The sequence below is a fragment of the Paramormyrops kingsleyae genome, chromosome 22 (genome assembly GCF_048594095.1).
Source record: "Paramormyrops kingsleyae isolate MSU_618 chromosome 22, PKINGS_0.4, whole genome shotgun sequence".
Lineage (NCBI taxonomy): Eukaryota > Metazoa > Chordata > Actinopteri > Osteoglossiformes > Mormyridae > Paramormyrops > Paramormyrops kingsleyae.
This window is the reverse complement of record NC_132818.1, coordinates 21182574-21199834: the sequence shown is the minus strand read 5'-3', so window position 1 is coordinate 21199834 and position 17261 is coordinate 21182574. Positions and strand designations below refer to the sequence as shown.

General features: G+C 41.8%; 1 protein-coding gene and 1 non-coding gene across 2 annotated transcripts; one reads left to right on the top strand and one right to left on the bottom strand.

The window, feature by feature from the left end:
- The first annotated feature begins 2821 nt into the window (after positions 1-2821).
- Positions 2822-15385, top strand: LOC111855927 (extracellular serine/threonine protein kinase FAM20C-like). Its single transcript, XM_023835435.2, has 10 exons — positions 2822-4066; positions 4357-4535; positions 5527-5605; positions 6408-6500; positions 7406-7521; positions 8744-8924; positions 9455-9561; positions 10106-10187; positions 11186-11245; positions 11587-15385. Exons 1-10 carry the CDS (start codon positions 3561-3563, stop codon positions 11831-11833), a joined length of 1650 nt encoding a protein of 549 aa, XP_023691203.2. The 5' UTR covers positions 2822-3560; the 3' UTR covers positions 11834-15385.
- Positions 8255-8336, bottom strand: trnas-aga (transfer RNA serine (anticodon AGA)). Its single transcript has one exon. It is a non-coding gene; the product is annotated as a tRNA-Ser (tRNA).
- Positions 15386-17261: the final 1876 nt, after the last annotated feature.

The window sequence follows — 17261 nt, the reverse complement described above, 5'->3', positions numbered from 1 at the left end:
TCCAAGCAACTAGAGGCAGCAGGACCAAGGCATCTGATTGGTCGGTCCCGCTTCCTCTACTTGCTTGGACCCACCTCCTCAGCAATCTGATTGGTTATTTCTCTGAACCAATCATTTTTCCTTCTACCCTTTGAACATTTTTGTGCAAGTAAAACGAGTGAGTGTCTGTCTCCCTTCAAACTTCTGTCTGTTCTCATGCCTCTCATGCATTTTACTCTTGAATCCAATTAGAATGATCATTATCATGTCATAGTTGTTAGGTTTTGTTTATACCAGGTGTTGTTTATATCATTTCAGTTTTTTCCTGTTAAGTGTCCATAAAAAAATCTTTGTGACATTTTCCATAATCTCACACTGACTGCTGATGCTCTGCATTTAGCAAGTCGTAGAATGGTTCTGGGAGGACATTTTATTTAACACAAAGAAGAAATAAGCAAAATGGACACAGCAATTACAACTATCTCACTCTGGTGCCAAAATATATATCACTTGTAGGAATAATTGTCCAAACAGGTCTACAAATACACAGGAGAGGAAACATCCTCCCATGAAGGAGGGTGGGGGGGGTTGCATTTACACCCCCATGATAGCTCTGAGCAGTAGCACAGTCATCTGTTTCATCCTAACACCTTAATGCAAAATCTTTCTCCAGGAAGGATCAAATACAAATCATTTATTCTTTCCTAAAAAAAAAAAAAACATACACACATAAATCAAGAGCATAACATTGCAAGACTGCCTTTCATTTTCAGTCTGGCCAGCATAACTCAAGCCACCAAAAATAACATATTTCCCTCAAGATCTTTCAATATTCAAACATCCAATATTCAAAGATTTTCTATCAAGGAACATATGAATTAGGCAATATAGTCTGACCAGGACCACACAGAAATGAAAATAATTTTTGCTCCAAAAGCCTGAAAGCTGTTTCAGAGGTTTTAGGAAAAAAAGCAACTGTACTCTGGCAGCATCTAACATTTATTAAACGCCAAAACTTCTGACACATGTGGTTATAACATAAAGCCTTGTTCTTTGCAGTGGTTTCTCAAACTTTTCATGCAGAAGTTGGCCAGATGTGAAGCCACCAGCTTCCTAATAAAGGAGAAATGTCCCATCTGGCAGCTACACAAACAGCTCATACATGTAATTCGTCCCGACCACAGCGATTCTTCGGCAAGCCCACAGAATCATTGCTTTGTTGTCCTTAGAAATTATGATTAGCGCTGAATATTTAAGATGCTTTTAAGATGTTTGTTATAAACAAATATTTGTCTTCCTTAGTTATATTGTGAAAAGTTTGTACAAATTAAGCTGTATATTACTTGAGAACAAAAATACTTTAAAAGGATAAAAAGGTGATTTAAAATATTTAAAATCAGCGCATGCAAATGGTAAGATATCAAGGGCGGACTAACAGTGGAATTCCGATCTACAGAACAACTGGTTCAATATCCGTCCTTCCATCTTACAACGAAGAAAGAAACTTTCACATTAGGAAAAATTAATCACAGCTGTGACTGCATGTATATATTGTTCTGATTATAGAACTAATATAGAATTATTAATGCACGATTTATAGCACGAACGAAAATTAACGTGTCACGCTACACATTGTTCTACGTTGCATTTCTAAACTTTAGAAACAAAAATCAACCAAGTGCATTATGTGAAATGTTCCGTCTTGTAAAAGTCCTAGTCACGTTTAAAAAACACTTTTATCACGAAACCTAGTTATACTGTTCCGGTGCAGCTGGATACCGTACGGTTGCCTTGAGAAGCAGGTGTACATAAATAATGTGAGTATTATTTACCGGGGAAACTAAAATAAAGACAAACACAGAGCGTTGGGGAGAGACATGTAACTTTACTGCTGTCCGTATGGCAAGCCCCTTAGGCATGAATATATTCCGTATGGTATTAGGCCTACGCTGTTTCCCCGATGAATTACAGCACCATTCAGTACTGGACGTGTATATATGAAGCGTGTATTTGTGTGACTCTCTAGACGTCCTTATGTATACAGGGGCAGCATTTTGTAGGGGGACCAAAATCGCCCCCGCTTGGCAGAATCAGCTGAGCGCAAACCCGAGTTGGGGGCAGGTTGACATTTTCTCAGGGGGCGGGATATCTAGCTACTCCCCTGTAGGTGTACCTTTATATTTTGGATCACGTCATACATTTTTTGGCACATTATCCAAATAATAATCCGTCAAATTTAACACCTCTCTGACCTTATATCGTTTCACAGAGATTATAGCTTCAGTCTACACTTGTCAGTTTGGCGCTCTGTGGACGCCCTGCAGCAGAAGAACTGGTATATTTCCGTAACAGAAGAGTTTCCAGACACTGTTAGTGGTTTTCCTTCTCGTACATCTGCTAAATCCGGTTAATCTTATCTGATCATCACGGATGAAAACTGCAGCCGCGACATTTTCAAAGGCATTTATTTATAATTTTTTGTAATGTTTTACTATAAAATATTTATAAAAATGTCTAAATTGTGTCCACGTTTACAAATTGTGTCTACGGGTTCAACAATTATTTTCTACAAAAACTTTAGATTGTTAGTGAAATTCAGCTGAGATTATTTTCAGTTGTATCAGAATATTTAAAAGGGGCTTTTATACTGATCTAATATACATTAGGCAATTGGCTGCTTTATTTGTGATCCCATCCTGAAAAATTAAGCCAGTGACGACAGCCGTACTCAGCTCAATCAAGCGTTCCTAATACAACTCCAATCACTATACGTTGTGCATCAGACAGCGCCACCTACTGAAGCTACTGTGAATTGCAGGGTAAAGTATTCCACAAGGGAGAGGTTTCGGTGTCACGCTTTCGCCGTCTTTTCATGTCATTATCGCTGCCCATGTTCAGACAGAGCCGATGTCGCCCTTGTGACGCCGAGCGAGGCTGCAGTCGCAACAGCTTGATTTATATCATAAGGATTACAGATGCGCAAAAGGGAGAACAAGACAATCGATAGCTCCGATCACCGTGTTTCTTTTTTTTAGCAGCGGTTAATAGAAACAGCAAATGCACAAATGTATTTAATGGCGGAATATTGAACAATTGTTTCAGGCTATTTAAACACTTCAGTTTTTTTCGTTTTTGCTTGCTTTCGTTAACTTATTTTATTGGTATACACGTATTTATTACCATATTTTACAGATATATATCACTCAAAAAGTTTGTCTGCTACTTTACCATGGAAAAGTAAGGTGATGTTTGCTTGTATTCATATATTCGTAAATAATGGACTCATCTTTTGGTGTCATATATGGTTTCTTGACGGAATTAGGTAACGCATGATCGTTCTGAATAGGGGCTGTCCGTCTACTTCAAGTTGTAGGCTATATTTCAAATGTATGTAATAAAAGAGTGATTTGCAAAACAAGAATTGCCAATTTAGAAAGACTCCAGTATTCCAGTATTTGGGGCACACATCTAAGTCTAGAAAAAAGGTAGATTTTAAGTCATCCAGTTGCAGAAATCATAATAATCGTTTCATAGATTTAATCTAATACAAAGCCTAGCCTATATGTATTATTTATACCGAAATGGTATCTCTCCGTAAAATCCGACTTTTCATTCTCGTGTTTTTCTTAATTGTGTGCACTATGCATATTATAATGAACTTGTTATTTACACTAGAGAAGCAAACAGCTGGACTGACCACGGGCGACACCGGCTGCTCATGCGCCCACAAACCCATCGCAGGAACGCCGAGCCGGGCGAAACCGCGAGGCAGGTCGGCCGTAGATTCGGGCCGCACCGACACGAATTTCATTCATGATCCCAGTAACAATCCGAGCTCAAATTGCACATCACTTTCCATGAAAAACATAGCCGGGCAACCGGAGCAGTACGCGCATGAAGGCGAGCACAAGACTCCCATTAAAGGCACCAGTAAGCATGTACCTGTTGACGGTTTCCAGCGCCTGGCGGCTCTTTATGACCATCCTTTGTATAATAAAACGCTGCCGGCTCTGGCAGATGAAGACACCTTGTTTAGCGTCAACAGCGCTACGACATTTTACTCACAAGCTCATGGGAATCAGAGATGGTAAGCGCGACGTTAAACTAAAAATCCAGGAAGTGAAAAACTTAGTCGTGTGTATTGTGGTTATTGACAAGATGCAATTTTGAACAGGTAATCGACAAATAAAGTCATGTATTTGATTCAGCACCAATAATAATGCATTTTAATTATGGATTTTGTTTTAAATGTATTGATTAAATTGTATTCACGGCTTTGTTCTTCACTAGGGATTTGTCAGTGGTTTGCTCTGTAAGGCTGCTTGGTGCATGTGTGAGTTGTAGCAAGGGGACAAACAGGAAACACTGTCTTCTCAGGGCCCGCGAGGGTGATAAAGAGGAAGACCTCTTTCCTGTGGGAATGTCTACCATCGACTCGTATCCCAGCTGGTTCCGATTCCACCTTGGGATCAACCGCTATGAACTGTATGCCAGGCACAGCTCTGCTGTCGATGACCTGCTCGGGGACCTGGTGGTGCATCGGATTGGCAATGTGGGTGAGTATGGGCGGCAGATTGGGGCACAGGAACCTGGGGGGACATGTCCCCCCCCAGTATTTAATTTTGGTTCATTCGTCCCCCATCCCCTAATAAATAGACCTTTGCATGTAGACAATAAAGTTGTATCAAACTCTCTCCTACACCCTTGGTGGAGCAGTAGGTGTGTGGATGAGAATGTGGATGAGAATGTGGATGAGAATGTGGATGAGAATGTGGATGAGGGTGCATGTGTGCGAGCTGCAAATCAAAAGAGAGAAAGAACACGAGGAGACTGGAGGGAGTATCGACGCTGTTTATATGAGCGTTTGGGTTTCATCGGAGTCAGTTGATGGTCTGCGCAGGTATTTATTTACTCTGTCTGGTGAGGCCCCTACAGAAATAATCACACTAATTAAAATATTTTAGCCTCATACCACTCAGTGTGCTGTCATGTTAAAGACATCTGGGAAATCTGCCTGCCAGAAGTGAGGCTGAGAATGACTGGAATGAGAATGATCTGGAAAACATAACATAAAGCATAATATTAGCAAGAAACAAAACAAAAAAAATAGCAGAAGCTATCGTCATAATGACATGCACAAATAATCCTTCCCGAGGGCTGTTCATAATAGATTAGTGAGTCTTTAAAGTCTGTTGTTCCACAGCGTATGTGACATTGGGTGATGACATCTCCCCCTTAATTGGCCGGCTTGTGTTTCCTCATATAACCCCTGAGAAAAAGACGCTGGATGGTCCTGAGGTGTTTCTTTCCCAGCTGAACTCAGACACTCAGTATGTCCTTGGACGCAGATACTGAATATCAATTTACCCTGAAAATTTGGCATACATGTGTATGTGGGTGATCTGCATGCCACAGCAGAAATGCAGCTGGTATATCCTCTAGTATTTGCACACGTGAATGTTTGTCTGTGTGCGTACTTGCATGAATAACAGCAGGTGCTTCGCTGTGGAAGGACCTTCATATAATGTCTTTATTTCTGTCTCACAGCAATTAAACCGGGTGGGACGCAGCTTAAGCTGATCCTGAGATTCCAGAACTATGGACAAGCGCTTTTCAAACCTATGAAGTAAGCTCTACTGCTGTATGGACTGTGATGAATCACGTGTGTGAATGAGTGTTATAACTATCACTGTATATAACTATAAAGACATATCGGGGTTTCCACCAAACCTGTTTGTGAGCAGCTCCACAGGGTCAATATTCCTGGTCAGGCTCCAATAGCCAAACCTTTGGTCACTCATGCCAAAGCCAAATGAAAGTTTGAATGGTGCCAGCAGCGGAAATCTTGGGCTGTAGACAAAGTGAAACATGTACTGTTCTCTGATGAGTCAATGTTCACTGCCTTTCCCACATCCGGGAAAGTTACAGTGTGGAGACGCCCCAAAGAGGCTCACCACCCAGACTGCTGCGTACCCAGAGTGCAGCACAGGGCTAGATCAGTGATGGTTTGGGCTGCAATCTCATGGCATTCCTAGGTACACTACTTGTTCTACAAGGATGCACCACTGCCAAGGACTAAAGAACCATTCTGGAGGACCATGTGTGCCCAGAGGTTCGAACACTGTACCCTGAAGGTGGTGTCGTGTATCAGGATGATGATAATGCACCAATACGCTCAGCAAGCTTGGTAACAGAGTGGTTTGATGAACATGACAGTGAAGTTTGACATTTTCCATGACCTGCACAGACACCAGATCAGAATATTATTGAGCCACTTTGGTGTATTTTGGAGGAGCGAGTCAGGAAACGTTTTCCTCCCCCAGCTTCACATAGTGAACTGGCCACTGTTCTGCAAGAGGAACAATCCCTCAGGCCACCGTGCAGAACTGTGACATACCCTAATGCTGAGATCGTCTCTCGTCTTGTAGGCAAGCCAGAGACCAGGAAACGCCACCTGACATCTTCTACTTCTCAGACTTTGAGAGGCACAACGCTGAGATTGCAGCCTTTCACCTGGACAGGTCAGTTCCTACCATCCCACGCATTCCTGCACTGAGCACACCTACAGATCCGTATTTTTGCCATGGCAAACCTAGCAAGCAGAACTGTATGCATGAATAATGACCAGCACGGATTCTTAATAATTTATAATAATAATAATATTCTAACATTATATTATATTATATTATAATAATATTATAATAATATTATAATTTATTATTATAATTTATTTTAGCCATTTTTTAGCCAACACTTGGCTTTCAAAATAATGCCAGTCTTGAATCACGCTTGTGTCTTTTATCCCTCTAAAGCAATGTACATAAATCATAATACCTACATAATACACAATATATTATGCCTAATTTATGGCTAATACATGGGTAAATGCCAGGTCCATATATTATTGTTTTTTGTGAAAAAATAAATGTACATAACAGTTATAATAAGAAAATAAACACAGAGGTTTTTTTTCTTCCTACTTGGGAGTTTTTGGTTCCTCTCCTTCCTTTGTCTTCTGGCTTTATTTATTTCTTTCCATTTCTTTCCTTCCTTTTTTCCGTTGTGTATCTCTCTCTAATTATGTTCTATGTATCACAACACAACCCGGTGAAGTGCTTTGTTGTGAAAGGCGCTATATAAAAAAATAAACGTATTGTATATACATTGCCAAGGACTAAACTGAGATTTAGAATTTCTTGATGATGAAGACAGTTTTTAGTGCAACACTAGTGGTCCCGGTTCGGTATTCATGACCATAAGAACTTACAGTCCATCTCTGTATGCAAACATCAGCTCATTTCTGAACACATACAGCTCATATGGTGCGATCTTGGGGACAGTGTGACCCCAAGAAAGACGCTCTTACGGAGGTGGTAGGAGTCTTATTAAAAGTATGACTATCTTACTGGTATTCTTTGTTTCTCAGGATCTTGGGCTTCCGCAGGGTCCCTCCTGCGGCTGGACGGCTTGTCAGTATCACAAAGGAAATCCGAGATCTTACCCATGACAAGAAACTCCGCAGGACCTTCTTCATATCACCAGGTACAAACAACAGTGGGCTTTTAATTACTTATATGTGGCTAAATGTGCATGGTGGGCAGAAGTAGCTATACAGCTTTTATTTTTCAGGACTGATTGGGTCGTGTTTAGTGTCTGAGACGTTGATACACGGCTGACACTGTGACACAGTTTAGCACACAAATCCTGGTTAGCATCAAAGTCCGCAAATGCTTGCGAGATGAACTCCTCCATTTCATCCACTGTGTGGGGCTTCCTCTGAAAAACCTTTTCCTCTACTACCCCCCCCCCCCCCCATGGGTGTCAGGTGGGGTGAACGTGGTGGCCAGTCAGTGCTGCCACGTTGCCCAATCCAATGCTGTGGACAATGTGTCGTCAAGGTAACAGAAGTGTGTCACAGTGTCGGGGACAAGCTGTTGGAATATCAGCATTGATGGAGGACATTTCAGATACCTAAGATCCATTTATCATACTGTAAAGAAACTGTATACCTACTTTTAAAAATAACTTTGTAAAATAAGAACTTTACTTTGTAAAATAAAAACTACATACATACTTTTGCCCCACCTTGTATATTTCTGTGTTTGTTTTAAACTATTTTCTTGGGCATGTATCCTTGGTAATTGACCTTTTAAGGATCCTATCCATCTCTTCAAGGGCCCAATGATGAAATCAGTCTACTGACCCTGGGATTGGAAACAATGACCTTCTGAGTGTCCTAACCTGCTAAGCCAAATACCGCCCTCAAAATAATCCCCGTAGTCGGCAGGATTCGAACCTGCGCAGGGAGACCCCAATGGATTTCTAGTCCATCGCCTTAACCACTCGGCCACGACTACAAGTTTCTGAAATAGAGGGCGGATTCTGGCCGTTTATAAACCTAACAGAGTGTTTCCCAACCCGCTCCTCGGGGAACCTCTCCAGTGCACATTCTTGCTTCCCCCCAGCTCCCATCCAATGGAGAACTCCAAATACCTGGTAAGGGTGTGTTGGGAGCTGGGAAAAAGCAAAAATGTGGACTGGAGGGGGGTCCCCAAGGACTTGGCTAGGAAAAACTGGCCTAAGAAACTGAATATTTTCATGGGGAGCCACTCTGTTCATTTATCACCTACCGGGCGGGGGCACAAGGCTAGTGTACACCCTGGATGGGATGCCAGACCAAACCAAAGGCTTCAATTAGGTATTTAGTTACTAAATAAGTACCATCCTCCTTAAGCGTTACTATCTGCTTTGCTCTGTCTCACAGCCAACAACACCTGTTTCTATGGAGAATGCTCCTACTACTGCTCCGTGGAACATGCTCTGTGCGGGACGCCGGAGCACATGGAGGGATCCCTGTCCGCCTTCCTGCCGGACCTGGTCCTGGCCAAGCGCAGGACCTGGAGGAACCCCTGGCGACGGTCCTACCATAAGCGCAAGGCAGCAGAGTGAGGCCTTGTCTTGCCACTGCATTGGAAAATGATCCGAAATTACCTATTTATATATTTATATATAGATTGAGTACTTTTGCACAAATTAACCAGTTAAGGCTTGGCTTGTTGTATTTAATGTAAATTACAATTCAGTTTTTTTCCATCTAACGTGGCCCACAGAGAAGACAATATACCAGAATTTTACCTCTGTCTTTTTGGGGTCTAATTTTAAACCCAGTACTAGTTGGAATGAATGAACAGTATATGTGTATTGCCTTTCTTGTAGTGCCCCCTAGTGCATATACACTGCCATTGCCTGTGAGGTCTTCTTCCTTCTTCTCCTTCTTCCATCCACTCATCTGGGTGGTTGTTTGCTTTGATGAAATGAAACATCAAATGTGAGCTTAGATGTTACATATTTACATATATTTCTGCATATATAGTTTTATATTATGTTTTATATTTAGAGAACAATAACATACCTCATTGCCTGTAACTTCTTTGAGTGTCTAGTGGTATATAAGCAGTAATTTATATGCCCACAGGTGGGAGATCAATCCGAATTACTGTGACAAGGTCAGACGGACGCCCCCTTACGATGGTCCGCGCCTCCTAGATATTATGGACATGACCATTTTTGACTTCCTGATGGGTGAGACCCATGGCTGATGTTCCAAAACCCGAAAATGTGCAGCACCCAGAATTAGCTCTCCACTCACAAGACAGACAACCTATAACCAGAGGTGGAAATTTCAGGTTCAGAAAAGTAAAATTCAGACCAAGATTTTGTTTCAGCCGACCAGTTGAGTATAAAGAGTCACAGTCGCAGATACTCAACTGCTTGGTTGAAACAAAATCTTGGTCTGAATTTTACTGAAATTTCCACCTCTGCCTATAGGGTGTGGAACCTGCTCTATGGAGGCCGGTGTGGGTTTTTGGGATGACCTCTCCATCAGCCAATAATAAAGCAGTGGTTCTCAACTCCAATCCTGGAGACCCACTGTTATTGGCTGATTGAGAGGTCATCCCAAAAACCCGCACTGGCCCTCCATGGATCAGGATCCCCACCCCTGGTCTATAACATATAAAATATCTTGTGGATTTTCACCTACCCCAGGTCCCCTGCCTTTGGACCCCTAACCCTATGTACTGGATTATAAAACTATATTTGAGTGAAATTTGCTGTGTTTCCAAAGGTAATATGGACCGTCATCACTATGAGACCTTTGAGAAATTTGGGAACAAGACTTTTATCATCCATCTGGATAATGGAAGAGGGTAAGTGTAAAAACATATACCAGCTGTATCACTTTTATTTCAGCCATATTTTACAATGCAGCTTGAATTCCATCCATTTGCTGAAAGCACGTATTCCCAACTGGGGTCGCGGTGGGGGGACCGGAGCCTATCCTGGGAACAATGGGCACAGGCAGGAACCAACCCTGGGCAGTCGCCAACACACCACAGGGCACTCACACTCACACTCACACTCACACTCACACGCACACTCACACGCACACTCACACAACTACAGGGCCAAACAGCCTATCCTTCACGCTTTTGGACCGTGGGAGGAAACCGGAGCCCCCGGTGAAAATGGGGAGAGAGTGCGAACGCCACACAGAAAGGACCCGGGACCGAACCCAGAACCTTCTTGCTGTGAGGCAGCAGTGCGAACCACTGTGCCACTGCACCAGCAGCTCGCATTATTTATTGTAATTATTAATAATTATTGTGTTGATTGTATGTATTTTTAAATTGGAATTTTTTGGTATCGTTGTATCCATCCAGTTAAAGGCAGCACACTTACCAGATGGGTCTGACTTTAGACTAAAATCTGTGCTTAATCCAGCATCCATCCATCTTCCAACTGCTTATTCCAGGGGTTTCCAACTCCGGTCCTGGAGAGCTACTATCCAGTCGGTTTTCTGTCCCACTTGGCTTCTGATGAGCCACACCTGCTCCTGGTATTTACCTGAGAACAGCTGTGGCTCATCAGAAGCCGGGTAGGATAGAAAACCTACTGGACGGTAGCTCTCCAGGACCGGAGTTGGAGACCCCTGGCTTTTTCAGTATGGCGGCGGCGGCAGGGGGGGCTGGAGCCTGTCCTGGACGGCATTGGACACAAATCTCATCCAGTTCATTCAATACTGATCATTAAATTTAATATGTGCATGTTTTAGAGTTCCTGCATTATGTATATTTATATTAAAATCTCTCCAGAAGGTACCAGGGCGGTATCGCTGTGATTTCAGGCTGATCTTTTGCCATTCCAGATTTGGAAGGCACTCCCACGACGAAGCCTCGATCCTGGCACCTTTAAGTCAGTGCTGCAGGTGGGTCATAAGTCCTCCTGCATGAGTGAGAACATCAGTGTTTCACCTACAGTTTTATAAAAGTATTTAATATTGTCGTCTTTGTAGTTTTCAGTATTTTATAAATTGACTGTTTTGAATAAATAGGCTACTTCCAGAGGTGGAAAGTTGAGGGTCAGGAAGAACAAACCCAGACCAAGATTTAGTTTCAACCAACCAGTTGAGTATCTGTGAATATGACTCTTTATGCTCAACTGGTTGGTTGAAACTAAATCTTGGTCTGGGTTTGTTCTTCCTGACCCTCAACTTTCCACCTCTGGCTACCTGTGAGTGTGCCTTCATGTATGCTCACTTCTGGCCAGGGTGAGGCGCTCTACCCTCCTGCGCCTTCAGCTGCTGGCCAAGGAGGAGTACCAGCTGAGCGTCCTGATGTCGGAGTCCCTGCGGAAGGACCGCCTGGCGCCCGTGCTCCTCCAGCCACACCTGGACGCCTTGGACCGCAGGCTACAGCAGGTGCTGTGGCTGCTGGGGGACTGTGTCAGGAAGACGGGCTACAGCCTGGTGGTGGAGGACGACGTGGGGGAGAGGCGCGCTGGCAGAGGCAGCTGAGGCCGCTAGCGCCACCTGGTGGCTCACCCAGCCACAGCACGTGTTTATTTACATCCCCTGGAATTCAGTGAGCTCCAAGCTTTCATTATGCATAACTACAAATGTTTACCCCAAAGGTGTTACTACTTTCAGTCTGGAGAAATATGGGACACCAGTCTCAGCCACACAACAAAATTTGCTTAGTCTGGGGGGGGGGATTATCCACGCCCCTACGCCACCCTCCACCAATATCTCCTACTTAGTATATGGATATTATGGATATACATGAAACGGGGGGCATGTCCAGTTAGAATAAGTGTATTCTAACACATTTTAATCATTCCTTTGTGTTTTTTGTTAGTTTTATTTGTATGAAGTTATTTTATTCAGAGTTAAAGCTTTAAATGCAGTGATGGCTTACTCTAAGAACTTTTGTTATATCTGTATGTTGCCTGACCAAAAAAAAAAAAGTCACACACTTTAATATTTTGTTGCGCTGCCTTTAGCTTTGATAATAGTGCACATTCGTCAATGCATTGTTTCATTTCTGCATTCATAGAAACAGAAATACTGTTTCTATGACATTCTGATAAATTGTTTATTTGCCATTTGCACAAGTAAAGTACACTGGAATTCTTCTCTTTGCCCACCCCATTTTGCTCTCCATAGCTTGGGGGGGGTCACAGTGCAGGGTCAGCCAATGTGGGGCCCCCTGGAGCTGGGGGTTAAGGGCCTCGCTCAAGGGCCCATGGACATGTGGCTGTTCTGCTGAGGCTCGAGCGGGCAATCTTGTGATCGTGGCAACAGAAAATTAGCATGCTGAGTCACTTAATTTTATCGGGGTACATTGCAATACCGTTGCTTTTTAAAATATCTTTTCAAAATATGGAATACTGCAGAATAATGTCTGAACGGTAAGACGGTATAAAAATAAGATACAGGCTGACTGGCATGGGTCTTAGGGGTGCAGGAAAACTTACTGAGTAGGAGGGGTGCTGGGGTAGAATTGACTGACTTTACTCATTCGCGGGTGTTAAGGGGCCTGGGAATTCCAGGGGAGGTGGGATGCCTGTGATTGAACTCTTAAGTAATGACTTTGCGGGTGACACTGTCACTATGGGATCTGAGTCATGGGTTTGAGTCACATATGCCCCAGCCTGGAAAGCCATATACAAAAGCAAATTACAATTAGTTTTCCCTTTTAGTTATTTTTTCAATCTAAAAGCAAGCAAAAGTAAAATAAAATACAACGTATATGTCTAGGTCCTGGGAGGGTCTTTGCCAGTGTCAATACAGACAAGCAGGGGTGCCATGGGGGGGAGAGTTAGGACAATTTCAAAGGCCCTTGAGTAACTGTGGCCCTAAAAAATTTGGAACATAATCCGATTGATCTGGTTTCACGGGGCCCAAAATCTTTATCGGCACCCCTGCAGACAAGTAAAGGTCATTTAATGAAAATTCATGCAAATACATGAGATTTCTATAATTTGTAAGGGTACAAGTTTTTGCAGATGGTGTAAAGTCCTTAATTACTTGAAAAGTTTAATGCTTTAATAGTTTAACACGGTTGATTCAGATCTTGTAGTGACTGGCACAGCAAGACTTTATTTGAATACGTTACAAGTACGCGTTGATAGTGGATTAAAACATCAAACTAACTGCATGGCGGCCAACAGAAAAGTATTTTCAAAATGTCAGCACCTCTTTTACTTAAGTTCAAAACATTTTATCGTAATGAAAATCTCCCAAGCGTTGAAGACTTTTAGTGCAATTTCATTTAGATCCTCCTGGTGTCGCAATAGAGACACTTAATCCATCTTCCAGAATCGCTTACCTCGTGGCGCCTATCGCAGAAAACACACATTAGCAGAGCAAGCGGGAGGAATGCCAGTTCAAACCGTGTCATGTAGCCGATATGCACGACGCATATTGTTGCACAAATGTCATGTTTTGCCGTTAAAACACTATCTTATAATATGCATAAATATCACAAATTTATTTCCTAAACTAATACATATCACGTATATATCAGAAGTTGCAGACGGCAACATTTTGTGCCGTGCAGGGATTTTCGCGGGGCGGTGCTCGATCCTGGTGGTGTGGGGGGGGGGGATCTTCTCGGTAAATTTTACCGATCGGGGGAGGGGGGGGTCCCCCTCAATAAAGTTCTCATAAATGGGGCAGTTTCAGTCATTCGGGCAAAAGAGCCAAGAGCTCAGGTTTTATCAAATTACAAACGTGTGTATTTTCCTTGAAGTTCATATTTCTGTAGTTTGACGGCTGTAAGCTCATGGTCCCCATTGTTGTATTTGTACCTTTTAAGGTACAGAAATAGACTCTGATGAACATCCCAATGGTACAAACAGCATTAATGTACCATCAATCAAAGTTACTCAGAGTTAATTTCTGTACCTTAAAAGTTACAATTGCCTACAGCTAATGGTACAATTGGCAGACCCTGGAGGGTACAGCACCTGTGACAAGCAAAGGTACAAATGCTTACCATTTTTTCTGAGAATGTACAGTATTACCTATGTCACTTAATGCTTTTATTTTTCACAATCTTCCGAGGAGCCAAATATTTATTCTCAAATCTGAAATTTATCAAAAAGAATTAATGGGAACTTTATATTGTGCAGTTTGGATGTTATGACAAAGCAGTTTTTGTTTGAGGGTCGTTCTTCAACTGGGGTGGGAATTCAGATGGATAAATACATGCATACTCAGATCTTAATTCCAAATATATTTTAATGTAAAATGCAAACTTTGTCACAACTGAACCTTGTTGTAACTAACTGTCCGACGTGTTACTCAAATATACACCAACTGTGTGAATATACATGCTGGCTCTTGGAGCTGCGGCTCATATTTGAAGCATGTTTTTCAGGCCTGCAGCCACTGTGTCATGGTTTGCCAGTAGAAATGGAGGATGACTATGCATTACCCGTGCTTCAGCCTGCTGTACGGCTGTGAGGCTTGGCAGCCGCACTGCACAGGACAAACGATCACTACAGCGGGTGAGCAGGTTAGGGCAGAAAATCACAGGGACACATCTTCCTTCTGCAGGACATCTGTGGCAGGAGAATCTGCAGATGGGATAACTGTGTCATCAGCCATCCCACCCACCCTGCCCAACAAATCTTCACTCTCATGAAGGTTGGCAGGGGATTCTGGAGTCTAAATACTAGAACATCTAGACCCCGGAACAGTCTGTAACCCCAGGTCATCAGAAGCGTCAGCATTTGCCCCCCCCCCATCACTATGACCATGGATACCCAACACCCTCCACTTTACATGCAGTTGCACATATTTTCTCACTGGACTGATGACATCACCCACTTTACGCTGCACATTTAACTTATATGCATGTAAATTCTCATGTACAAAATGTTTAGTGGACCAGCAACTTCATATATGTTACATTTTATGTACCGAACATTAGTAACTACTTTTATTTATTTTCTTCATTTTTGTATCTTTCTTATCTATGGTAGGTATGTATATTTTATATGCTATCTACTGTGTGATTATGCGGCTTTGGGAACTATCACAACAAGAATTTCATTGACATATGACAATAAATTGTTTAAATCTTGAATTACTCTTTCTCATTGCCATTCCATTCCTTCACCTTACACTATACAGGGTAGTGGTTATTTGAGATTCATATAATAAAGTCTCTTTATAACTTTATTTGGGGTACTTTGTAAATACATACATAGTTGATTAAAATCTGTGACAGGCATTGATAAGCTGGTAAGCCATTGGCAATGCATGGTCCCAGATAAGGGAGCCTGCAGGATTTAATCTCAGGTTACTCAGCAGGGATGGGAACAAGTCATTGCTTGGCGAATCTGAGTCAAGTCTCGAGTCAAAACATTGCAAGTCCGAGTCAAGTCTCAAGTCATTTGCTCTTAAGGCCAAGTCGAGTCCAAGTCTTTCCATTAGTTTTGCTGATGATTTCCGACACAAGTACCGTGAGACCTCATAAGTGTTGAACAAGCCGAAGAAATCTCTAGTCTTCCACTGCGGAAAATGGTTGATCTTCCAGTGCAATAATGCCCATCATTTCAGTGGTCATGTCTGTAGTTCTAGTGCTGCTAACTTTCAGCATTTAAGTTTAAATATCAGCTGGCAATATCGGTATATTAATCAATGTATCGTACGATATATATATATATATATATAGCCTCTTATTGTTTGTTCCGTCTTCGTAAGGGCAATATGTAATGTAAAATCGCGATGTGAAAAAAATTGCGTCATATTTTACTCAAATTCCTGCAGCCTTACTTGACGTTTAAGTTGCAGAAATAACAAGGTAAGAAAAACAACAGCTAATGTTAGTCAGATAACAACAAATCCAGATGTCAAGGGTACCCACAGTGGGTACAACCGCAGCTGTCCATGGTCCCAGAGGTACAAAGGGGGCTACAAAAGCCAGTTTTAAATGTTATAATCTTTTTTTTAAATCATATTTGAAACCTCACTTCAGTTGTAATTTTATCGTTTTCTTCAATCTCTTTGCTATTTTAGTTTGACCGCTGTTAACAATAAGTATACGATTCCGAATAGGAATCTAATAATACTTATTTAGTCAATGACATTGGCTCATACAAATCTCACACAGTGATTATGAATCATAATTCATTTGTGTATTGGCCATGCTTATAATTGTTTATACTGTAGATGTTTCACCAGCTGTCTTCCTATGTTACTTAAAAAAGCTACCTTGCTAAACCACTGCTTTTGATGGGAGATTTTCTTTCAGATTCGATCCAAGGTTGGTATCCCAACCTAACGCTGATGATAACACTTGATGAGAGTGGGACGGCTCAGCCCATTTCCTTCGCTTTAATACACGGCCGAAACCCAAGGGCCACCGCTTAAACGTGGCCCCACAGTGGACAAATTCTTCTGTCGCCACAACACTAACCATAACGTGTAAGGTGGTGCACTTCTTGACATTTGGCAAACATATTTTTGTGATTTGTTTGTGATTTATTATTACCAGAAACTTGTTGGACTCGTGTTCAAATAATTTGATACGTTCAGTTTGTAAGAATCCATCTAAATTTTACCATCTACAAAAAAATGTAGAGTCAAATGTTAATCATATTAATCGTATCATATTAAAATACACAAATCAATCTTACAATTTAAAAACCGATGCAGAAACAAATGCAATGAAATTGTGCATTTTACAGTTTGTTCATATAATAAGCAATGCAGTGCAACTTGTTATTGTTCAATAATCAGTTTACCAAATGAACAGTGGTCCCATATAGATTTTATATTAGTCAGCGCTTCTTGAATTTAGCCAATCAGATACAGCATACAGCAAGCTCGGACAGACACAAGTCTCTGGAACTGTATTTTTTTATTTTATGAAAGCAAAAAGAAGTGGTACCTTATTTCATAAAGAAAAGAATGAGGATATTCACTCCATTGG